Here is a 26,853-nt window from a genome sequence, read left to right on the forward strand (position 1 = left end):
AAGCTCTCACCCCGTGGTGTCAAAATGATAACAAGAACGGTGAGCAAAAATCCCAGACCACAGTAACAAAGGCTACTATCAGAAACACAATGCGCCGCCAGGGACTCAAATCCTGCACTGCCAGACGTGTCCCCCTGCTAAAGCCAGTACAAGTCCAGGCCCGTCTGCGGTTCGCTAGAGAGCATTTGGATGATCCAGAAGAGGACTGGGAGAATGTGCTATGGTCTGATGAAACCAAAATACAACTTTTTGGTAGAAACACAGGTTCTCGTGTTTGGAGGAGAAAGAATACTGAATTGCACCCTAAGAACACCATACCCACTGTGGAAGCGTGGGGGTGGAAACATCATGCTTTAGGGCTGTTTTTCTGCAAAGGGACCAGGACGACTGATCTGTGTAAAGGAAAGAATGAATGGGGCCATGTATCGAGAGATTTTGAGTGGAAATCTCCTTCCATCAGCAAGGGCATTGAAGATGAGATGTGGCTGGGTCTTTCAGCATGACAATGATCCCAAACACACAGCCAGGGCAACAAAGGAGTGGCTTCTTAAGAATCATTTGAAGGTCCTGGAGTGGCCTAGCCAGTCTCCAAATCTCAACCCCATAGAAAATCAGTGGAGGGAGTTGAAAGTCCGTGTTGCCCAGTGACAGCCCCAAAACATCACTGCTTTAGAGGAGATCTGCATAGAGGAATTGGCCAAAATACCAGCAACAGTGTGTGAAAAGCTTGTGAAGAGTTACAGAAAACGTTTGGCCTCCGTTATTGCCAACAAAGGGTACGTAACAAAGTATTGAGATGAACTTTTAATATTGACCAAATACTTATTTTCTACCATGATTTGCAAATAAATTCTTAAAAAATCAAACAGTGTGATTTTCTGTTTTTTTCCACATTCTGTCTCTCATGGTTGAGGTTTACCCATGTTGACAATTACAGGCCTCTCTAATATTTTCAAGTGGGAGAACTTGCACAATTAGTGGTTGACTAAATACATAGTATTTGCCCCACTGTAAAAACTCCTCCAACACCACTTAAATTAACTACTTATTTGATCAGGGATTTGTGGGCTCAAAAAAAAAAAAAAACTAATATATATTCCACAGAAAAAACATCAATAGCCGTATTTGGAAATTGTGAACTATGAGTATAAAGTACGATATTCCTTTTATCCTATTTCTTTTGCGTTTTTCTTGCTAAGATTTGTGAGTGAACTGGTAAGGCAGGGCTCATACTGTTTAGACAACTGTGAGGCTGATGTGCAAACATTTAGTCCATGGTGCTGCCTGACATAAGGTCAGCTGCTAATCAAATTGAGTGATGTTAAAATTGATGAATTAAGCGGTAGCTGGTCATGGGTCACATTGAATGTCCCACACATTAACTTGAGTGAAAGAGTAATGATTTTCAGCACTGCTTTGTCCCTAAAGAACGTCTAGTCATGTAAAGCAGACACTGCAAAGCAAATATGATTAAGTTCCATGTCCCAGTGTTTACATGAAATGAGCAACAATCATGTGAGCTCTCCTGCAGAGCCATAAAACAAGCACCCTTGTAGTCACAGTTTATAGGTGCTGGGCTTTTTGCTACCGAATTAGTTATTTGGATTATGTATTTCATTGTAGCAGTGGCTACACATTTAGGGTTTTGTATGAAATTATTTCTAATTACGAGGAAATGTATATTCTGATTTTTTCTTGGCTTACCATATTTTTCGCAGGTTTTTTCATAGTTTGACTGGGGTGCGACTTATAGACCCTACTCACATGACGTCACAGCCATGCCCCCGCGCCATGTTGTCCGTCTACTCGTCATGTTAACGCATTACCGCTTCGTAAATTCCTCCTATTATGGCGTGTTTTTCTGCTCGTTAACATTAATAATCAAAATGGTGAAGGCGTGTGTGGCGGTCGGTTGCAAAAACAGAGAAGATAGACAGAGAGACTTAAAGTTTTACCGGATTTCGAGAGACCCGGAGAGGAGAGCGAGATGGACTGCTGCAATTCGACAAGAAAACTGGGCTCCAAACGACTACCACAGATTATGTAGTAGACATTTTATATCTGGTAAGATGCATTTAACATATATCTAGAGGGTTTTGGGCTGACAACCACAATTAAGATCATTGCTAGGCTAATCGCCGACAACATACACTCAGACGTTGTGAATGAACTACCTGAAAATATATAATTATAAGGGGATAATAAGACAGTTGTCATACAATTAATTTACAATTTCACTATTGAGGTCAAAAGCCAAAAAATAAATTCAACTAGGGACAATCTGGAGTAGTGCTATCGCACTTCATATTTATTACATATTATATATGTATGTAGTGAGAGTGCTATCGCTAAACCATATAAACATTAAAAGCCCTAGCATCATTGACAAATGACATGAAATACATTAGACTTGACAGTGGACGTTAGCAAGTACAAAAGATTTTGAATTGAAAATTTCGTAACTCACCTTCCCGAGCACAAGATAGATTCCTGCCGAATTTTCGTGGACGAGGACCTGTTTCACCCAACCAGCAACGAAGTATTTATAAGCCTCCAAGCTCTTAAAGTTTTTCAAACTTTCGTGAGAATAGGCTGATTTTGTGTGGACGACGAAGACAGCGGGTCGAAAAACATCGATTTAGGCATTAAATATGGATCTGGCGAATGGATAAACTGAAGCTTTTCCACATAACGCCTTTTATGCAACGCATCCAATGAGTTTACAGCGTCAAATAACACCGGGGCTTCCATGAATTGCTCTATAACTTGCACGACTAATTGAAAACAATGAGAATAGGTCTAAAAAATACGGACAATATGGCGGCCGGATACAGCGACACGTCATTTTGTGACGTAGGTGAGTAGGGTCTATACTCAGGAGCGACTTATGTGTGAAATTATTAACACATTATGATATCATTTCACATGTTATTTTGGTGTTTTGGAGTGACACTGATGGTTTGGTAAACTTGTTGGCATGTTTTTTATGCTATAGTTATCTGAATAACTCTCAATAGCTGTGGCCACGTTCGCGTTGTGCCTTTGGCAATGTGTGTTCAGTTGTCTTATTGACTTTTTTAAATGCATGCTTTTAGTTTGTGGCGCATTCACGCCCACGTGGGGGCGCACTCGCACTTGTTTACGCGAAGAAGAGCGCTCACATGCCAGAAGAAGACTGACAGCTACGCAGCGTCTCTGAGCGAGTGGGCGCGCGCGAGAGAGAGAGAGAGAAAGAGAGAGAGACTTGGATACGAACCTACGTTCATTGTTTATGCTTGTAAAATATCTCTACAGAGGCAACGTCTGTGTGTATCATCTTTTCTGTTGTTGTTGTGTGTTTTCCACCCACGACACTTAGAGCCAATTGTGTGGTTGTTTCAACGATGTGCCAATGCTAGCGAACGCATGCTAACCGTTTGTGTCATTGCTGTAATAGCACCTAATTATCATTTATTTACGTTGATGCGAACGTGTTTGGTATCGAGGACAAAATTGATTCAGCAAATTATACGGACATCCAGCATCGTCATTTGGGAGTTTAGCTTGCTGTATAGCCAGGACCGAGCCGTAACGTCCTGGTGAGGACAGTATATTCGCATATCGTTGTTCATGCATCATGTAACATCATACTGTACACTTATTCAGCATGTTGTTTTCTATTGTATTTTTATCTTAAATTTCCTTTCAAGATGACATATGTGTTCTATGTGTTGGATTTTATCAAGTAAATTTCCCCCAAAAATGAGACTACTCCGGTGCGACTTATATATATTTTTTTCCTCTTCGTTGGGCATTTTATGGCTGGTGCGACTTATACTCAGGTACTCAGGTGAGACTTATAGTCCGAAAAAAACGGTAATTTAAAAAAAAAAAAAAAAAAAACCAAATCCTGCAAAGAAACAGATGATATGTGTTTGATAATTTTCACATTGTGCTGATACATAACAAGAAAAGCAAAAAAGTGATATTTATTATTCAATAGTCAGTTTGTCTGCAAGTGAAGGGGTGGCTATTGATTTGTTATTTGGGGGGGGGGAATCAGAGATTATATTTTAAGACGACTAGTATATCGCCTAGCCTTTTGTGAAAACACGGTTCACTAACCTTTTTGAATTGGAGAGTCGCCTATTACTGTTACTTGTTGAGATGCCATGGTTCTAATCATCCAAAGTAAGATCTGCCAGTCATGATGCCAGTCGCATGGATGAGCTTTTGTTTTCATTTGTGAGTGCTGACCTTAAATGAAATCTCTTTTGAATGAAAACATACTTTTACTCGGGCTTAAATGAAACAAAAATTTATGACTCAATTCATATCACGATTCTTAACCCACGATTTGATCCACAAAACGATTTTTTTTTTAATGTGAAAAGTATTTTATTTAAATTAGATTTATACTTATATTTTACTTCATGTAATAAATCACCTGATCATTGAATAACGAGGAGGCATGATTAAATGAATAAAGAAAGATGGAACAATTCTCATTTCTCCCTCAAAAAAATGAAGCTTTTAGATGAGAAAAAAAAAATATTTTGACTTACAGCTTTCTACATCAAATCTGTTTGGCTGGTATGAAACTAGAACTTTCTTTACCCTTTTTTATAACATGAATGATCTCTCCTTCTCTCTCTCTCTTTCTACGAATGAGTCCCTAATGGTTTAATTTAATTGAAATGTAGTTGACAGTGGAGTATCATTAGCTGGCGTTTACACCTTTGCAGTGTAACTGAAGGGAGGTAAGCGAGAGAAAAGTAACCCTGAATGCAAACTTATTGACTTTCCCAGCCAAAAGATGCCAGTTATTGATCAATTTTGATCAGCAGTAAAAGGAATCAATCAGGGATTGAAAATTTCTTGATCTAGCATCTATAATAACTCAGGGTGTAACGGTACATGTATTTGTATTGAACCGTTTCGGTACGGTGTGCTGGAATCGGAACGCTGGCGTACCGGACGAGTTTCTGACGTAATGTATCCCTTACTTTTCGAGGCTGTGAGTCGATCAGGTTACAGTTTCTTTGTGTAGATTATATATACTCCGTCTTCTCTACTATAATGAGGACCAACACGGTAGGACAGTATAACCCAGAAATGTCGACTGCGCGACAACGTGGCCCCGCGAGAACGCAGTGAAACACGGGCGTTAAAGTCGATCAGCCAATGCACACCAGTTGCAGTGTGGCCGTGTGTTAGACGCGTCCCAGAAGTGGCTCAACACGACGCACGCGTAAAGAACGGCAGAGTTTATTATTTGACACGAGACGTGACCCTCCTGCGTCAATACTACTACCGGTAGCTAGGATCGGGCAGACCGGAAGTCACTCGTGTAAAAATATGGGGGATCCGGTCGATTTTCAAACTAATATGCAATCGTAACCGACTTTTTGAGTCCATCAGGTCTCTTGAGTGGTAGATTGGGGCACAGTTGACTTGTCTTTGTTGATTTACTGCTGTCTTCTCTGCTATAATAATAACCAACACGGCCCTGTGTTCAATACAAAACCCTCCTACCACAACAAAAGAAGTAGGAACTAATATTCACATAGGAACTAAAGTTATACAACATAAAATATACAATATAAATGAATACTACATCACATTTGTAAAATATAAAGACATAATAAAATAAATAATATCCCATTTAAATAAAATAAATTGAAATGAGCTTAAATGATAAGAATAATACACAGATCCTGCTTACAAAATAAATTGAAATGAGCTTAAATGATAAGAATAATACACAGATCCTGCTTACACAATTAAATTTATTAATTTCTGTGTGGCGCTTTAACTTGAGAAAATCCACCAATAAAGCTTCTGAAAACTGTTCATAACAAAACAAACAAACAAAAAAAAAAGATTCATTGAGGCATTTCATTTGTAAAATGTTAAAATCTTTGTCATTGGGATTTTCTCTTTAGCACAGGACTTCTTTTTTCTTCTTTCTTTCAGAAAGAAAGCTGACCAATACCCGGGGTCTGAAAGTCAAATTGTTGTTGGATTATTATCTATAAATACCCGCTACTTTTTGAGCAGAACTCTAGCTTTGTATAGGCTAATGTTCCTATTGTTGAAAGCACAAAAGTGTGTAATAAACAACTAGCACATTTATATTTTGCATTTTGTTTTCTTACTGTACCGAAAATGAACCGAACCGTGACCTCAAAACCGAAGTACGTACTGAACCGAGATTTTTGTGTACTGTTACACCCCTAATAATAACTATTATTACTTTTGTTGGTAAACAAACTCCAAATCAAAACTTCAATCTGGCCAAATCTGAAATGACTTTCAAGGATCCATTTAACTCAATGTAAACATCGGGGGGCAGGCTCAGGGCGAGGTCCTGTGTTTTAGTCGGGCGAAGAGCGCGGAAAGAAAGACCCAAGCCATGTTTACAACCCTCCCTCAGGGCTGAGACGAGCTAAATGTTTATAGTGTACTAATGAGTTCCTGTCAGGAGGCTGTACACGGCCCCAGGAGACCGCTGGCCGACCGTGACAGGGGTGCACCGGTAGAGTGAGGGAAGTGGAGGGGAAAACAAGGGAGGGAATGTTTGGCCACTGAGCTTTACTTAGCTTTGATTCAGCCGCTGCATTCGAGGTGTTTGTTGGGGGCAATAAAATTTGGTTTGATTTTAAGACCCTGCTTATTTCATGTAAGGGCAACTTCCTCCAGTGAACTGTTATCACTGCCTTATTCAATTTCCAAGCACGCAATGGCACAGGTTTGTGGAGGTTTGCATTTTTTGTCTGTGCCTTGTCTTTGTTACAGGTAGCAGCAGTGTACAAGGACCCCAGCGTGGGAAACCTCATCAATATCATGATTGTAAAGCTGATCGTCATCCACAATGAACAGGTAAGCCTTTATTTTCACAGGCTAATGTTCGTGCAGGTGTCAGTAGATATCAGTACTGACCAAGGGTGTAGGTTTGGTCTCAACATTGGTAGGGACCATATAACAGCATAACCTGCATGAACACTTTTTGTTGGGGACGGGACATTAATAAGACCATACAGATTGGGTGATATGAACCTTATTAATTGATCGTTGCAAAATAAATCTGCGTTATACTTGCTTTCATATGTATTGGTTCAGGTGATACACCGTTTGATTCAAACCTTTATTTTCAAAAAGTTCTAAAGAAACATTTTCAAAACTTCCAGAATAAATGTCTGGATTTTATTAGCAAATTTAAAGAGCAATATTTGAACACAACTTAAATTACATAACATACACAATACAAACTTGTTAATAATATCTAAACTATCCAGAAATACAAAAAAAAAAAAAAATGACACTCAACATTGTCTGTCTAAATATAGAAATTAAATATAATTGAAAAAATGTCTTAGTCAGGAAATAACAAAAATATACAAAAATGGAGCCTTCCTTTAGCTAAAACACTACTGCTTTTGTCCACAAGCACAGCCAAACTCATCAAAAAAATAAAAGCTACAGTGGCTGCTGCTGGCCGAAAAAAAACGTCTAATATCCCTTCCCTGTGAAAGGGGTGGAGGAGATGGCATGCTGTCGACATGTATTTCTGTCGGGGCTGTGAGTGCATGTGTGTTTTGGGGCAAGTCACCAACCAATCAAACGTACGTTTTTGGGAAAAAATGGACTGTTCCATTGAGTAAGTGAAAAGGGATTAATTTAAGTCTGAACGTAATGAAAATAATTGCATTAATAATGGTTGGGTCATTTCTAGGGCTGTCCCAAACGACTAATTTTCTCCCGATTAGTAAGACGACTAATTTAACAATGAAATTTTTGTCGACACTTATCAATTCACAAAAACATATTGGAACACTTAAATTATTTATTAAAGTACAAATAAACACGTAAATAACAATAATAAATCACAAATAAACAATGAGTTCAAATGCTGATAGAATTAACTAGTGCAAAAGAATGGAATGTAAACAGATTCAGAACACTGACTTCGCCTTTCCAACATGATTCAAAACAATTCTTAAAAAAACCTAGCTTTAATATTATAGTATACTACGATATATAATAGTATTATAATAATTATAATAATTATTCATTGCCAATCAGATTTTTCATAAAGGGTGTCATTTTAAAGGTATTCTTAGTGTAGAATCTGAATTCTGAAGTATGTGGGATTAACTCCAGAAATCGCTATTTATATGACGAACATGACATGCTTTTATTTTGAAATGTTCACCGGAAGTACGTTCGCTAAACCGCTAACTTCAGCTTTACACTCCGCAATAAAAACAACTTTTTGTCATTGCATGTAGTGTCAGTGTAATAGATTGGAAATATCCCATGATTGATAAAATTCATATATATGTTAATTAAAAAGACAGATGAAAAAAAACGTGGTAAAATGTTAGTGTTAAAGAAGGGGTTAAAAATGGATTTTGAAATGGATAACATTATTAGCATTCATTGAAATCATTTTTAAAATAACTGAAACGATGTGAGACCTGCTCTCCTAGTTTAGCCTCAGTGAGAAAAATGATCGGCGATCGACTAGTAGTGTCTGCTGAATGAAGGAAAAGGGAAAGCTCGCCACTTTGCCTCATTCTCCTTTGAGCTATTGAAGGCAAAACATCGTGGTTTGAGTGTTCATTCTGATATCCCTATCCAGGCTGCAACATTTTGGGGGCTCATCCGGGATCGGCAGCGAAGGTTTCGGGGGGAGAGTGTAACGGGTACACAGCGTATCCGTTGGAGCACATGGAAACCTCCCCGCCGATTCCTTCATTTAAGGACGCTAACGGCAGTGCCGTTGGCTCGAGCTTATTGGCGCAGTTGTTACCGAACTTGCCTAGGTGGGAGCGGAACGCGGGGCGGCACAGAACAGACTCGGGTTACAAATGGATTTTGAAATGGATAACATTATTAGCATTCATTGAAATCATTTTTAAAATAACTGAAACGATGTGAGACCTGCTCTCCTAGTTTAGCCTCAGTGAGAAAAATGATCGGCGATCGACTTGTAGTGTCTGCTGAATGAAGGAAAAGGGAAAGCTCGCCACTTTGCCTCATTCTCCTTTGAGCTATTGAAGGCAAAACATCGTGGTTTGAGTGTTCATTCTGATATCCCTATCCAGGCTGCAACATCAGTAATAAAATTTTTTTTGGGGTCATTTTTTTCGTTTGCAAATGCTGTTACCCAGCGATTTTTCATGTTTGAAATGTCACCTTTTAACCGCAAGTTTGCTTTCACGAGACGACTGCCAATGTTTTATAGCAGGCTAAAGTAAGTTGTGCCCCCCCCCCCACCCCCATTCACCTCAGTGTAGCAGTGCTAACGTTACAGTGTTTAATATAGATGTGTTTTCTTATTTTGTATGTCTGAACTTTAATTCTACAGCGTGTTGATAAGAGAAAGGAACTGGAGTTTCATATGCCATCAGCACGCACGCACCAATGTATGCAAGCACGCACGTACGTGCGCAGCGATAAAATGCAGCCGTGAAAATTACCGCCCTCATTTTTATTTGCCGTGCGATAAATGGACTCATTGCATATCGTGACAGGCTTAGCAACTTCGATAAAACATGTCGTTAGTTAGTTAGATGGACTTACAAACTGGGTGACGCCGCTTGAGGTGTTTACTCATGGCCGACGTGCAGCCAAGCTTGGCATTGAAGAGACAGGACACAAGAGTGTACCCTCCTTTGTTTCTTTGAAATAAGTCAATGTTTTGGACACACAGGTGCGCTTTTTTTTTTGCTTTGTGCCGCTTTCCCCGCTTGCATACAGAGCTTCCGACATTCTGAACTTTCCACGCATATATTTTTTAACCTTTCATTAACCGTCGACGGGATGTTGTGCTCGTCGACGGATTTACGTCATCGATGACGTCAGCTATGTCGACTAGTCGGGACAGCTCTAGTCATTTCTATCCTTACAACATACGAGGAGACAATCTAAATCACCTATATAACAGAACTCATTATATAATGCAAATAAGGTTGCTTAAAAGTTGGTGGGGACAATTTGAGAATCCTGAAAAGTTGGTAGTATTATGTCCCTACCGTCCCTATGCAAACCTAAGCCCTTGGTACTGACCGTTATGTCAAGTTCAAGCACTGGAGAAAGAGACTATAACTACACTGTTTTCAATGAAGACCTTATTCTGTATTTTTTGACAAAATATGACCATAACCCAACAAAAGACCCCCCAAAAAGGATGTAGTTTGATCTTATATCTGATTGTACGAATGTTTGTGCCTGACAAAGTGATTTTCTCTCCTTGTTCACCTCAAATAAAATGTCTATGGAGAAGGTATGGTTTTCAATAGAGGTGGTGCCCTAAAACAGATTAGCACAGATGTTTTATAGCATCCCTGAAGGCTATTTCATGGGTTTTCTCTCAATCAGGACGGCCCCACAGTGAGTTTCAATGCCGCCACCACTCTGCACAACTTCTGCACGTGGCAGCAGAAGCAAAATGTCAAGGACGACAGCCACCCCTCTCACCATGACACCGCACTCCTCATCACCAGGCATGTTTTCTTCTAATAATCAGTATTATTTTTTTCTAAAACATCTACTCACATAATATTATATTGCTTTTTTTGTTCTGCAGGGAGGACATCTGCCGCGCAAAAGACAAGTGTGACACTCTTGGTAAGGATCACTCCCCCCGAAATGTCCCAAGCTCATAAACTTTGCAGTAATTAGTTCAGGGAAAGCTGACTAATAGCATAGTGACATGACAGAGTAGTACAAAGTTAGGCTAATCCCTCATAACAGAACAAACATTTTAATAGTTTTACCACCTACAACGAGCATATGTTTACACTAAAATAGATGCACGACATATTATGTATGGTATCCGTCTTTTTTCAGGGCTTGCAGAACTGGGGACCATGTGCGACCAATACCGCAGCTGTTCTATCAGTGAAGAAAACGGAATCAGCGCCTCCTTCACCATTGCTCACGAGTTGGGCCATGTGTAGGTTGCACACGCACACACAAAGACATGCACAATGTACGTGCGCGCACACCGTCGACAAAAGCCTTCTTATCAAGAGTGCTGCAGACACACAGGTGCAAAACATAATGAAAAGAAAGAGCTTGACTTTTAATTATGTGTTGCAGCTCAGGGTTAACCCATTGCGTGATACTAAACTGTTGCGAAATACAGTGAGGAAAATAAGCATTTGAACACCCTGCGATTTTGCAAGTTTTCCTACTTAGAAATGATGTGCCGGTTTGAAACTTTGATGCTTATCAACAGTGAGAGACAATCTATAGAAAAAAAAAATCCAGAAATCAGAGTGTAGGATTTTTTGAACAATTTATTCGTATTATACTACTGCAAATAAGTATTTGAACACCTGTCTATTAAATAGAATTGTGAGCCTCAAAGACCGTTAGTTGCCTTTAAAAGTCCAACGAATAAGTGGAGTGGAGGTAGACTTTTTGAGTAGGGCTGTCCCAAACGACTAATTTCCTCCCGATTAGTCAGCCGACTATTTTTACGATTAGTCGACTAATCTAATATTATTATTATTTTTTTAAACTACTTTAATAATGAAATTTTTGTTGAAGCTTATTAATTCACAAAAAACATTTTGGAACACCTACATTCTTTATCAACGTATAAATAAATAACATAAATCAATATAATAAATATTAATAATAAATTGATAATAAATCACAAACAATGAGGTCAAATGATGCTGGCATTAACTAGTGCAAAAAAATGTAAACGGAAAAACTGAGACTTCACTTATTTAACAGGAGTCAAAACAATTCTTACTCTTTTTGTGGTATGTCATTGTCTATATTGTTCTAAATGTTAAAATGAATTGCAATGTCCCGGACAACCACTTTTAAAATACTTTGTGTGAGTTCATATGCTTTTTCTGGTGTGCATTCCGCATTTTTGGGGGAGGGGAAAAACTGTTCAACTTTTGTTTTAACCTGAAAATAGATAAAGTAGAGGGCACACTGAAATATTACCACAACTATTTTGAATGAGAGGCACACATACTCACAGAAACAAAAATTAAATATACAGTATTAATTTTATAGTATACTATTATATGTGTGCCGGCTTTCGATTACCAGGTAGCCGGGCGTATCGGGGTATAAAATTTCAGACGCACCTTCTGATGATGATCCAGTTGTGGTTTATTGGGATCCAGGCGTTTCGAAGCTTGTTTACAATCCAAAGAATGATGAGGAATTTCTTATGGCCAGTTTTGGATTTGGTCAGTGGTCGTGAGTCGTGGTCGTATGTCTTGTAAGTTTAATAAAACTATTCATATGGTTTAGGTGGTCAAAAACTGTGTGGCTACCCCGTCTGTGTTCAAAACAAAACTGGCTTCTCACTTCCATTTAAACACACCTGATAGGTGTCAGTTGATTAGTGCACCATTTGCAACTACCATACCATCAACAACAAAAAGGGGGCGCCATCTTTCCAGAACACAAACCAATTTCTTTCCAAAATACAACAATTACGAAATAACACAACTTTGCCAATGACTAATATGGCTCCAACAATATGTATATACTAGGGCTGTCAAACGATTAAAATTTTTAATCGAGTTAATTACAGCTTAAAAATTAATTAATCGTAATTAATCGCAATTAATCGCAATTCAAACCATCTATAAAATATGCCATATTTTTCTGTAAATTATTGTTGGAATGGAAAGATAAGACAAGATGGATATATACATTCAACATACGGTACATAAGGACTGTATTTGTTTATTATAACAATAAATCAACAAGATGGCATTAACATTATTAACATTCTGTTAAAGTGATCCATGGATAGAAAGACTTGTAGTTCTTAAAAGATGAATATTAGTACAAGTTATAGAAATGTTATATTAAAACGCCTCTTAATGTTTTCGTTTTAATAAAATGTGTAAAATTTTCAATCAAAAAATAAACTAGTAGCCCTATTCTGTCCTCAATGTGTGTGAGTACACAAATTGACAGATAGCGAACATAAGTTCCAAAAAGAAATCAGACAGTGTGGCAAAGTTGCATGGGCTTTACTGAAGTCATCTCTTTTTGACAGGAGCACGTTTCTTGTATTTTTGTAAAACTGAAAATAACAAGGCAATGTGTCAATAACTTGCATAAATTACAAAATAACATAAAATGTACACACACGTGTCCATTTGAGCAGTAGCACTAGCCAATTAGCTCACAAGCATCTAACAATGTAACTGCATTTCACCATATATGTGAACAAATTCAAATACACATCATCAATAACTATCTAATGCTCATGAATATAAACAAAGGAGGACTATAACTCACAAGCGATGCATGTTTTAGACACAGTGTGATGGGGCTATGAGAACTGCCACTGAATACTGGATGCAGACGTTAGCTGGTCTGAATAGCACTGTCTATTAGTGTGAGTTCGCGTCGACATATAATCAGCGCGCCGAAACCCAAATAATCAGCTGCACTGAATCGCCAGCAGAGGGCGACATTACGCCACATAACATATGCAAGTCACACCCAAGCGCCAGCAGAGGGCGGAAAAACTCCATAAAACACAATTAACAAGTTGGCCTTTCACTGTACTGACATTTAAATCTGTCTGAGCGGGCCTAGTGCGTTAATTGCGTCAAATATTTTAACGTGATTAATTTAAAAAATTAATTAACGCCCGTTAACGCGATAATTTTGACAGCCCTAGTATATACACAATGATACTTTATAGTATAAAGTGACAAACATTAGTGCAGTCATGGATTACAGTAAGCAGGCCAGTGCTGTTTCCATATATATTTTCATTACATTATGTATATACAGGATGTATGTATATATTTTCCCCAAGTGGGAGCTTCCATGATCCTAATAAATTTAATAATAATTAAAAATATATATATATATAATTATATATACATTAATTATTTTATTAAATAAAAATGCACGTTGATACGACGCACATAAAGGTAACTTCCATTTTTAAAAATCGTTAGAAAGTTGTATGGATTTACAATCCGCTAGCTTGTTGTTTCTTGTTGTCTTGGAAAATTATACTTGGGTGACGGCGCTTCAAGTGTTCATTCATTACCGACGTGCTACCGTGGTATGCGAGCTCAGCTTAGCAAAGAGTACACACAGTGGCACCCTCCATATTTTCCTTGAAATTATTCCAGGCTCTGGCTATTCTGGTCTGCTTTTTTGGCTTTATGCCACTTTCATGTGTCACCAATTCTGCCCTTTTTGGTAATTGGCGGTGTTTTCAACTCCTCGCCATAGTGAGGAGTGAACCGCCGATTCGCTTGGCTCGTTGTCGTCGGTTCGGCCCATGTCCTCCTCAGGAAGGCGGCGGCGTGCATAAAAACACAGAGAGGCGTCGGATGGCTCTTTATGGATACTTTTATTGTCCAAAACAATAACGCAGGGGCTACAGCCACTGAACTCCGCGCTACCCGTGCACTTTCCAAACTCACCGATCTCACTCCCTCTCTTTCGCTCCCTCTCTCTCGCTCGCCCACTTTCTTCCTCTTTGCTCAATCTGACAATGCCGGTCACATTGAAATAACAGCAGCCCCCTTGGGGGTGTTAGTAACAACCGCTTGCATCGCGAGCACCCACCATTCTAAACTTTATCCGCATGTAATTTTTTTTGTAACCCGTCAATACCCGTCGACGGTATGTTTTGCCCGTCGACGCATTTACGTCATCGATGACGTCGACAACGTCGACTAGTCGGGACAGCTCTATTTTTGAGTCTGACTTTTTGACCTATTTGAGGCGGTTAGCTGCATATAAACATCTGTCCACCCCATACAATCAGGAAGAATCCAATTACGAATATGGTCAAGACCAAAGAGCTATCCAAAGACACCAGAGACAGAATTGTTGACCTCTACAAGGCTGGAAAGGGTTACGGGACAATTGCCAAACAGCTTGGTGATATAAGATCAACTGTTGGAGCAATTATTAGAAAATGGAAGAAGCTAAACATGACTGTCAAGCTCCGTTCGGACTAGAGCTCCATGCAAGATCTACCTCGTAGGGTCTCAATGATCCTAAGAATGGTGAGGAATTAGCCAAGAACTACACCGCAGGAGCTGGTCAATGACCTGAAAGGAGCTGGGACCACCATTTCCAAGATTTTTGTTGGTAGTACACTAAGACTAACATGGTTTAAAATCATGCATGGAATGGAAGGTTCCCCTGCTTGAACCAGCACATGTCCTGGCCCGTTTTAAGTTTGCCAATGACCATTTGGATGATCCAGAGGAGTCATTAAAGAAAGTCATCTGGTCATATGAGATTAAAATGGAACTTTTTGGTGTTAATTCCATGCATAGTGTTTGAAGGAAGAAGAATGATGTGTACCATCCCAAGAACACCACCCCTGCTGTGATGCATGGGGGTGGTAGCATCATGCTTTGAGGGTGTTTGACTAGACGATTGCACTGTATTAAGGAGAGGATGACCTGGTCCCTGTAATGTGAGATTTTGGGGAATAACCTCCTTCCCTCAGCTAGAGCATTGAAAATGGGTCATGACTGGGTCTTCCAACATGACAATGGCCTGAAGCAGACAGCCATAATTACCAATGAGTGGCTTCGTAAAAAGCATATCAAGGTTCTGAAGGGCCAGTCTCCAGACACAAACCCAATAGAAAATCTTTGGAGGACGCTCAAACTCTGTGTTTCTCAGTGACAGCCCAGAAACCCGAATGATCTAGAGAAGATCAGTGTGGAGCAGTGGTGCAAAATTCTAGCTGCAGTCTGTGCAAACCTGGTGAAAAGTTACGGGAAACATTTGACCTCTGTAATTATAATCAAAGGCTACTGTACCAAATATTAACATTGATTTTCTCAGGTGTTCAAATACTTATTTGCAACAATATAATACAAATAAAGTGTTAAAAAAATCTTACACTGTGGTTTCGGGATTTTTTTTAGATTGTCTCTCACAGTGGACAACCACCTACCATGAAAATTTCAAACCTGCCCATCATTTCTAAGTGGGAGAACTTGCAAAATCGCAGGGTGTTCAAATACTTATTTTCCTCACTGTACCTTTAAGAAACAAATGCTCAACTATATAAGATTGATAAAAGCTGCAACACTGTCAGTACTGTTTGACTCCAGAGCTTTTGTTTTCTTCACAGCACACAATACAGTAGCAGCTTTAACAGTCAATAGCATTCATAAATTGGCATTTTAAGTGGCATGAAGAAGTGCTGCCTTTCATGAGATACATACTTAGAAGGTACTTTCATGTTGTCATAGAGCTCATTGTGAATCCAAAGAGAGTAGTGTGTCAGTAGTTGACTTTTCCTGTCAATGCTAAAGGCGGAAACACTCGTTTCACATCACAATTCAAACCAAATTGCAACTTGGAAACCATGAAAATATCAAGATGATGTCTGTTGGGATTACAAAGACATTTTCAGCAATTGGACAACAGTGTAGTTGAAGTACACCCAGGTTATAATTTACTGCCAGCATCTGAAGTTTCCTTTAATAATAAGTATTGAACACAACCCAGTAACAGTATTAATTTTTATATTTATTTGATTTTGAGGGGGTGATAAGCCTAAAAAATGAAGTGAAAATTACTTGTCTAAGCCCACATTTTCATACATAGTTATGGTGGAGGATTTATGTGGACAATTATTCAAATTCTATATCCATCTTCTATTTTCCAAGCATTGCCAGATGTGTGAAGTAGAAAAAGTACTTCCTTAAGTCATCTATTTACAAAAGCCCATGTGAACATGTTTATCAAAAATTAGGCTTGGAGGCTTGTCATTTTTTAGTTCTATCATATCCAAGGGTCCTTGTTGGTTAGTAAGAAAGATGCTCTAAATAATCTACAGCCATGTCTGCCTGCATATCTGTTAATGCTAAAGTTTCAGCAGCTGTTGGGCCAGTTGGCGTGGTCCTCTCAGCAGCGAAATTAATCGCCGCATTCACAGGCTCGACTATTTAGCAGGCCTGGGAAAGCCAGTGTCAGGTAGTGGGAGCCACTCAACAGCATTGCATAGGATTAGAAACCCAATTTGTACTAATGGATTGGAGGCTGTTCTCAAATGGCAGGAAGGACCTCCCAGCACTGATAGTCGATCTTAATCAAATTTAAGGTCAAATGGCTTGCATCGTAAATACACAAAATTGATAAAATGCAGTCAATTATACAGCTTTGGGGTACATCGGAGCTATATTCATCTAACAAATGTACTTTGTGTGTCATTTGTGTTCAAGAGTTATTAAAGGAAGCAGGGCTAAAGAGACTAAGGAGAGGAACTCCATATTTTTACATGTAATGGCAATATTTTTGAAAATACTATTTAATTGCCTTGCTGAACTAAAGTTTTATAGACACTTATGAAATAACTAGGACTGTCAAATTTATTGCGTTCACGAGTGGTAATTAATTTTGAAAATTATTCACGTTAAAATATTTGACGCAATTAACGCATGGACGGAATGACCCATTCATGCGTCGCCTCAAACGGTTTACAATGGCGCCGTTTTAGCACATTGAGACTGAAAAGGCAGAGAAATGCTAGTGGACACAGGTTCATTGGACCGCGCCTTTTATTGGCTTAAGCAGTCACTACTAACAGTCATGGTTGCCCAACTTCCTACCATGCATTTGGGCGGAGCGAGAATCGTTTTTCTTAACACGCATGATCAAACATAATGCAGAACTTATTGTTTACCATTTGCAGCCACCACTGACAGCTATGGTTGCCCAACTTCCCATCATACGATTGGGCGGAGCAAGAAACGATCTTTTTCTTAACACGCCTAACTGAACACAACGCAAAACATACTGTTTACCATTTACAGCCACCACTGACGGTCATGGTTGCCCAACTTGCCGAACAGTTAAGTCGCTACAGTATCATTTAGTAAAAGCACAACAAAAATAATATTCCTATCTCTCAAAAAAATAATGCTCACAAAAAGAAAAGCGCTCAATGCAAAGAGACTGGCATTCCCAGTCAAATAGTTATGCAAAATACACATAAATGTTAATTTTAATGCCATCTAGTAGATTTATTGTTGTAATAAACAAATACAGTACTTATGTACAGTATGTTGAATGTTTATGTCCGTCTTGTGTCTTATCTTTCCATTCCAACAATAATTTACAGAAAAATATGGCATATTTTAGAGATGGTTTGAATGGCGTACCGCACGCAGGCTATTTTTAGACCATGACGTCGCATCATAAAGCGGAAGTAAAGCCGAAGTGGGACATTATAGACCCGCCCTCGCATAGACACAACGTAATTTGTGCTACTTTTCTCCGGTAATCTTTCAAAAACGAACATGCCGATCACGCATTGCTTTTTTGGAACTTGTAGAAACGACTCTAGACATTACGACACATGAAGGATGTTTTCTTCATACGTTTCCGGAAACCAAAAACTCGGGAGGAAAAAATGTGAAGACCGAATCAACTTTCGCGGACTTTAACACCAGCTCGGTGAATCCATTCACATTTCATATGCAGTAAACATTATGTTGGGTTGGCATGGTCTTACAGAGGACAAAGAGGTAAGCCATTTTTGTATTTTTAACTTATTTTTTTAGCGTAACGTTGTGCCGTACTGCTTCTGTCTGACAATTGCCACGTTTACATGGAGCCAAATATTCCAATTACAATCGGAATATTTGTTCAAACCGAATAAATGTGTTCCATATAAACACCTCATTCGGAATGAACAGGCCCAAACCGAATGGAATTTCATTCCGATTCACAGGGGTGGAATATTCCTTTTCCCAAACCGATTAGAAGTAAAATTATATCATGTAAACAGGGAAGCGGAATGGTGTCTGGTTGCGTTCTTTCTGCACATGCTCCGTACTGACGTGGTAACGTCACTTGCAACATGGCTTCCAAGCACACGCACAGCACACCCACACAACTTTTTAAATGAACGGCGTGTCATTCTGAAGTTTTGTTTCCACTCGAAAAGTTAAAACAGCAGCTGATCTGACGATCGATCTCCATGTTTTGCAACGTGACGCTTTGTTTTGATTAATCTGCGCATGTCAGACGGCAGTTGTCAAACGTCCTTTCGGAATAAAGGCAGACACATGTAAACGCTGGATCGGAATGGATGAAGTGACATGTAAACAGCTGATGTGAAATTTCCATTCGGAATGATTTGAATCGGTATGAATAAAAGTCAGCATGTAAACGTGGCTAATGAATGACCGGAAAAGAATTCCAATGGTATCTGACTGCCACTGTTACCGTTTCTGTTAATATATAAAAAAAAACAAAAAACAACTTTAGTAAGGGGGAAGTGTAAATAAATTATAGAGTTAAGATGTGTTAACAATGAAAAAATTAAAAAGTGTTCGTTGGCTGTCACTGAGTAGCATTTGCGATCGCTACACAAAGCTAACTAAATTACCCCCAAGAACGGTAAGAGACGTAGGACAACCAGAGGACATATAAGAAAGACAAGGCTGATGGTAAAGGATAGCTTGCTGAAACAGGAGAATGTCATTGTCAGACGCGTCGATAAAAAAGCTAAAGCTATGCTTAGGTCGGCTCGTTTTTTTCCGTCTTTTTCAGCCTTCGACACTCAAGCCATCTCTTTAACTGAACATTTTTATGTTCTTCCACATCTTTGCCAGTGAATTTGGCACCATACACATCATTTTCAGAGAGAATTGGTAGGTTTAGCTCTGTAAACATCTCCTTCATACACGATTTCCATTCATTTCCTATTAGGGACAAACGGTGGCTTGTCCCTACTTAGCAACAGTAGCTAATGTCATGAATATTAATGAGCGGAAGTGACGTGTTGCTTGTGGTACGCCATTGCGATTAATTACAATTAATTAATTTTTAAGCTGTGATTAACTCGATTAAAAATTGTAATTGTTTGACAGCCCTAGAAATAACACATTTGCTGAAATTATATTTAATGTTATCCAAATGAAGAAAATGATCATGTAATTATTTCTCACAATAATTATGAACAATGATTTAACAAGGTAGGAAATCGGCGAATAATAAAATGCACAGCGATGTTCCAAGCCTATCACGTGATCGGGAATTGGGCTTGATAATGTGTCTCTTTCAGAGGATTGAAACTGGACTTAGAAAAAAGCAGGTTTTTGAAATTCAAGAAGACACAGCCAAAATAGCTCAATTTATCACACTGGACAAACCAACTTTACTTTTTATATAAGGTTATTTATGTAAAACAAAATGTTTGAACGTATTTTTTTTTGCAACCTTATTTTGTGTTGCACTAATAATTTGGGGGAAAAAAAGGATTTTGGAAAAAAGTTGAAACCTGTACTAAGAGCCTAGCTTTATTCAAATTGGGGGGTGGGGAAGTTTAATTCATTTCCGACGTATTGGATCAGGACTCTGTAAAAATATGAGATCGGGAAATCCCTAAAAATGCAACAATTTATTTCTGTAAATTTCAGTGTTTACATTTTCAAATATAACTTATACATATGAGGATACTCTCGTGCTTTAGACAGTGTAGTTCAGCCCCCGTTTGAAATGGCCCATGGTCTTCCTAACTTTTTTTGCTGTCATTTACAGTGGAAGAGTTAATTTGTATGTGAATGACATCACGTCTCTTTGAATTCAAACTTTGAGAGTGCCACACCCATTGGAATCCTGTCCATAAACTTTCAGACATTCCAGGTAGCTTCAGTGGGCATTTCAGGCGCATACTTGTACTAATTACACAGTGATGCTTCCAACTCAGGGCCTGCCATGCTGCTGCAATTGATTCTTTTAACTGATGCGTCCCCTGAGGGGGCACCAAACTGACTGATTTACAGCCTCATTACACTAACAACCTCTTATCTCTTCAAGGCCTTCAAGACTGTATGCTTATTCGAGCTGTAAATCCGTGTCAAGTAAACCAACGTCGACACACACACACACAGGAAATCACATCAAGAATTTGTGTGTGTGTGCCCAGGCTGCACTGCTCGGCAGTGCGTGAACTTTAGTGACAGTGCGAATGTTGTCAGAATTAGCCAAAAGAATAATTTATGTGTGCTCAACTTAATTCGGTGGCAAAGGCTCAATTGATTCCTGGGTTTTAGGCCAACTTTTTCAGTGGCCAGAGGCGTCCTGCCAACGAGGCTTCAGGTTGGTGTGCTGGTGTGGGTGTACATGCTCTGACCCTGCAGCCAGCTCTGACCCACATCCTGTTGCAAACATCTTCGACATCATACAGCTGTGCAGGGCTGCTGTGTGTAAATAGAAACAAGCCGACATGCATTCATAAAGCAGTGTGACCAGTCGAGATTCTGCTCAGCATCAAGAAAATGGACTTTATTGGCTTGCCGATAGCAGACAAGCAGGATGTACTCATTAATTTGCAGATGCACATCGGCGCCCTTTGTTTTACATACACTGTATTGGGTCTGGTTTCGTGTTTATTGGCAACCTGGAAAATGTATTATTCTTTTTGACACTATCATTAGAGGCATGTTTTATTTATGTGCCAAACGTCTCCCTGCCAGAGTTCTGGCTCATTTGTCTCCAGCAGGACCAATATCAAATAAATCTCAGAAGATATAGCTAAAATAAGTGCATCAGCAGAATAGAAATACCAGATAATTTGGTTGTTATGTTTAAGAATTATTTAAAGTCAGAAATAAAACCTTTGCTAACAGCTAGTACAGTCAAGTTAGCAGCTCATTCTTCGGGTTGACATTTAACAGTTGGCTGCACCGCCTGTACTTCAAATTTCAAATTTCTCATCGATTGCTCTTCAATAACAACTGCTAGCTTGTTAGCAGCATCTTAGAGACTGGTGTTAACAATCAGCCACATTTCCTGCATTTCAAACACACTGCGGAAACCGCTTATTCCGAAGAAGTGATCATTCAAATGACAACTGGTTAACAACCAATCCAAAATTATCTAGGTAATCGCGTAAATAGGTAGAGTAATTGCTAATTTCATCCAAGCAAAACTTGTGAATCTATCTTGTATTATCCGTATTCTTGTGAGCTGTATTTTTTTGCCTGCCCTCCTTTGCACTCTGCATTAAGCTGTTTGAGAATGTGAGATTGTGGCTTAAAATTTCATCAGCCGGGAAAGATATGATGGAGGTTCTTGTGTTTCCACTTCCATGGACACTTTAAAGCAGATATTGGCAAGACATTGCCTTAGAGTCCACTTAATTTTTTTATTTAGCAAATCTTGTTGAATTAATTTTAGGGTTGTTCCAATCATGTTTTTTTTTTTTTTTGCTCCCGATCCGATCCCGATCGTTTTAGTTTGAGTATCTGCCGATCCTGATATTTCCCGATCCGATTGCTTTTTTTTTTTTTGCTCCCGATTCAATTCCAATCATTCCCGATAATTTTTCCCGATCATATACATTTTGGCAATGCATTAAGAAAAAAATGAATAAAAACTCGGACGAATATATACATTCAACATACAGTACATAAGTACTGTATTTGTTTATTATGACAATAAATCCTCAAGATGGCATTTACATTATTAAAATTCTTTCTGTGAGAGGGATCCACGGATAGAAAGACTTGTAATTCTTAAAGGATAAATGTGACTTTGTATATTATGACTAAATATTGCCATCTAGTGTATTTGTTGAGCTTTCAGTAAATGATACTGCAGCCATTCAACCCAAATGCATGATGGGAAGTGCAACCATGACTGCGTAGGGGCACCAATTGATATATCTTCTCTGCGTTGGGAAAGAACATAGGGTGTTAAGAAAATAATCAACTACTACCTTTCTTCCCCACATTGCCTCCCACGTTAATTTTAATTGCTGAGAGAGGGAATGCAAGGCTTTAGCCAAATAAATGAAGGCTCCAAAGGCTGTCAAAATTCTCTCTACTCATTATACGCTGCGTATAGCTCTATATATTGGTAAAACGGCGCCTTTATTGATTGAACGCGACAATGCGTGAGTGGGTCGTGCAGCGCATGCTAATTATTTAACGTGATTAATTAAGAAAAAATAAATACCGCCGTTAATGCAATAAATTTGATAGCCCTACTTTAAGCCAAAACTACTCTGGATGAGTGTAAGACATTTTGTCTGTAACATTATATACAATTAGAAAACGATTTAAATAAAAAATATATATATACTGTATATAAAAAAAAAGGCATGTCTGATATTATTTGCCGATTCCGATACTTTGCAAATGACGTGATCGGACCCGATCGATCGGGAGATCGGGACATCTTTAATTAATTTAGTAAACTGACCCTTAAAATATATTCATCGATTTTCAAGTTTATGTGTTAGGATGTTTCCCCACTCCAAACAAAAAAAGTAACCTAAACAGCATATTGTTTGCCCACCCATTTTTAGTTTTTTGTAAAGAAATTGTTCTGAATTTTGTTGCAATACAAATGAAGCAGATTCCCATGTTTGTGGGTATGTCAGTGTTGTGTGTGGCAGGATTTGAATGTAAATTTTGAGACACTTATCCTCTCAGGCTGCAACTGAGCCTATAATCTTCTGATAATCTATGTGTGTGACAATCAACATGAATGGCGTAAGATAGTAGGTTACCTTCATTCTGATTGATTGCCAAGTCTATTGTCTTTTAATGAATTACATCAATCAAATGGAAGTTGGTCCACAATCTATTGATGTGACACTGGTGGTACAACAGCGTAGCGCAAACACAAACACAGTCAGAGCGCTTAGACTCCTATCAATCAAAAAATGTACTTTTCTGAATCAGCAAAAAGTGTCTTGGCGTCTAAAGCTAGTGACTGAAGTTAGCATTTGGCCCCTTTGCTTGAACTTCAGACTCGCCAATTTCTTTCTGGATTATGAGCGACGTCACAAAGGCTACGTTCATACTACAAGTCTTAATGCACAAATCCGATTTTTTCGTGTTTTCCGACTCGAGTGAGGCATTAACTTGACGGTCTGAACGTGACAAGTCCCATAGAACTGGACCATTTCAATTCCGATCTGGGTCACTTTCGTGTGTGGTTCAAATCCGATCTGGGCCACATTTTTCCAGACTGTCGCGGCGGTCTGTACTGTCCAGTCTCTCAAATCGGAATTCATGCAGCAATTACGTCATCAAAAAGTGAGAGAGACAGTACGGGAGCGGTGCAGCTGTGCGTTATTAGCACCTAGCTTGCCTTGAACACGGCTTTTTAGGAAGGGTCGGACTTGACAACAGTCATAAAAAAATAGAAATGGGTTGAGGATAAGCCTGAGAATGATCGGTTTTCTGTCTGCTCCATATAAGCAATATTTCAACATTGCTTACACGGCCGAGAGTCGGGGCAAACTGCCCGTACAGTATGTGTGTGACATGCACGGACAGTGCGTGCATGCTATCGATCCATATAAACTTTGAATATAAGCCTAAACGGGGATTATTTATGTCTGTTATTTGTGTCCTCATTTTGAAAAGCAAAATATGATATCCCTGGAATGACTGATGACAGCCAGTATGTGCGGCCATTTGTTTTGATGCTTCTGCGCATGGGGGTCTTCTTGCTCAGCACGTGTCAGACTGCGAATTAGAGCACATGCGTAATACTTGAATGGTCTCAATGGACAAAGGCAGTCTGAACGGGTATGCCAAAAAAACGGATATGACAAAAAAGAGGATTTGTGCATTAAGACCTGTAGTATGAACCTAGCCAAAGTGGCTGGATAGCAGGTAATGCTAGCTCAACCCCGTTGCAAGTACAAATACTCACAAACTGCTTTTTTGATAAGTGACAAAAGCAGTTGGCCGCACCATGCTAGTAGCTAATTCTAGTTTGCCTGGTATACCAGACTCACCGCTGTTCCAGCGATTGAGTCTGGCGAACGTCCGGCGGATCAAATTCCGAGGGCGGAGCAAGCCACAGCAAACAGACAGCTGAGTGGACCAATCAACAACGGGCAGACGTGACGTCGTTAAAGCGACAAGTAATTAGCGTGAGGAGAAGAATGGAGAAGTTTATTTAACATGGCAAGCGCGAGCGTTGTTGACTGTTGTCAATGACTTGTTTCGATGTGTTTTTGGTTATTTAAAACTGGTTTTACCGCGGATTGGAACATATTCTCGGCTCTCCCGTACACCATCTGTGTTGTTGTAGACACGACTTTCGGCACGCAAGAGTGACGTTATTCGTTAAGAACATGTCACGCCAATAAACAGATCTGATTGGACAATTGATTTTGTACCTTGCTTGAGAGGCCGTTAATGGGCTGGGTCCCAGACTATTACTCACAGTGTTTGAAAAATACAGGGAGAATAGTCTGGCAATGCCAGGCAAAATTCTAGTGGCTTTATCAGACAATAGCAGAAAAGATGAATATAAAATCATTGATGATTGAATCCTTCTGTACCATCTAAAATTACATATCCATCAGTTTTAATACCATAATCATTTTGTGTTTCTCTTTCTACTAGGTTCAACATGCCCCATGACGATAACCCCAAATGTCGAGAGGCTGGCATGAAGCACCAGTATCACGTCATGGCGCCCACCCTCAACCATGACACCAACCCCTGGTCATGGTCCAAGTGCAGTCGCAAGTACATCACAGAGTTTCTTGAGTATGTATGCTTCTTAATATTAGAAGCCCAGGCCAAATTTACAGATAAAAGGTTGAGCATCTCATTTATTTGCGGTTTGATGGCATGGAACATTCCAGCATATATATGAGTCCTAGTGAATCGCTTCTGTTTCAACGTTTCTGTGCAGCACCCACAACAATGTGACTTTGTTAACTAGTCAGCATACCCTCTTCTCTGCAAGCCGCATTGGTGGGAAATGCCCTTGAGAGCACTTTTTGAAGTTGCTCTCAAGTTAACAATGCCGGGTATTGATTCAGACTTCTTCCGTAGGTCCACCTGGTTCAAGTGCATCCATGTTTTGACTACAGGTTCTCACCCCTAATTCAAGCAGCAGCCCTTAAAAGACCCCTCAAATGTCCTCTTTTTGACATCACTGTTGCCATGAGAAAAAAAAAAAACCTGCGATGTCATTTAGAGTCCAACTAAACATAAAGAAACCATTCTTTCATTCACTGGCTGGATGCCGATCGATTGAATCCAATTATGGAATTTAAAGTCTTAAAAGGCCGTCAGTGACAAACCACACAGTCGTCAGCAATGTGAGAGGGACAGGTTTGAACAATAAACAACAACAACAAAAAACAACCACAAACAAAAGAACAGTAGAAAACAGCTCATGCAAAATGCGTAACTGATCAAGGGAGATGTGGAAAGTCTCAGTATTGGTAGTAACCACTAGGGGTGTAACAAAATATCAAAATGGTGATATATCGTGATACTTTGTACCCCTAAAGGTTATCGATATGCTCCTGCCAAGAATCGAGATACCGTTTTAAAAAGCTGTCAATGTCTAAAACAAAATAAATAAAAAGGAACCAACAAGTTGCTACCAAAATCTTCCACCATAATAGTGTCTCATTGACGGTGCATGACGCCCAATCCATTCGGAATGGGAACGTTCATTCATTCGAAACCAGAACATTCACAGTCATTCTGTCTAGGGTTGTTCCGATCATGTTTTTTTGCTCCCGATCCGATCCCGATCGTTTTAGTTTGAGTATCTGCCGATATTTCTCGATCCGATTGCTTTTTTTTTTTTTTTTGCTCCCGATTCAATTCCAATCATTCCCGATAATTTTTCCCGATCATATACATTTTGGCAATGCATTAAGAAAAAAATGAATAAAACTCGGACGAATATATACATTCAACATACAGTACATAAGTACTGTATTTGTTTATTATGACAATAAGTCCTCAAGATGGCATTTACATTATTAACATTCTTTCTGAGAGAGGGATCCATGGATAGAAAGACTTGTAATTCTTAAAGGATAAATGTGACTTTGTATATTGTGACTAAATATTGCCATCTAGTGTATTT

The 26,853-nt window shown here is 39.1% G+C and overlaps 1 protein-coding gene across 5 annotated transcripts in view; it reads left to right on the plus strand.

The window, feature by feature from the left end:
* LOC130916739 (A disintegrin and metalloproteinase with thrombospondin motifs 20) overlaps window positions 1–26,853 on the plus strand; it is a 301,389-nt gene that overhangs the window by 114,322 nt on the left and 160,214 nt on the right. For all 5 annotated transcript variants that reach the window (XM_057837674.1, XM_057837675.1, XM_057837672.1 and 2 more), the window contains 5 exons: window positions 6,778–6,861; window positions 10,366–10,494; window positions 10,578–10,614; window positions 10,837–10,942; window positions 25,362–25,508. In XM_057837674.1, the coding sequence (XP_057693657.1) occupies window positions 6,778–6,861; window positions 10,366–10,494; window positions 10,578–10,614; window positions 10,837–10,942; window positions 25,362–25,508 (503 nt within the window). The remainder of the gene's footprint in view (window positions 1–6,777; window positions 6,862–10,365; window positions 10,495–10,577; window positions 10,615–10,836; window positions 10,943–25,361; window positions 25,509–26,853) is intronic.

This window comes from Corythoichthys intestinalis, chromosome 5 (genome assembly GCF_030265065.1).
Source record: "Corythoichthys intestinalis isolate RoL2023-P3 chromosome 5, ASM3026506v1, whole genome shotgun sequence".
NCBI lineage: Eukaryota > Metazoa > Chordata > Actinopteri > Syngnathiformes > Syngnathidae > Corythoichthys > Corythoichthys intestinalis.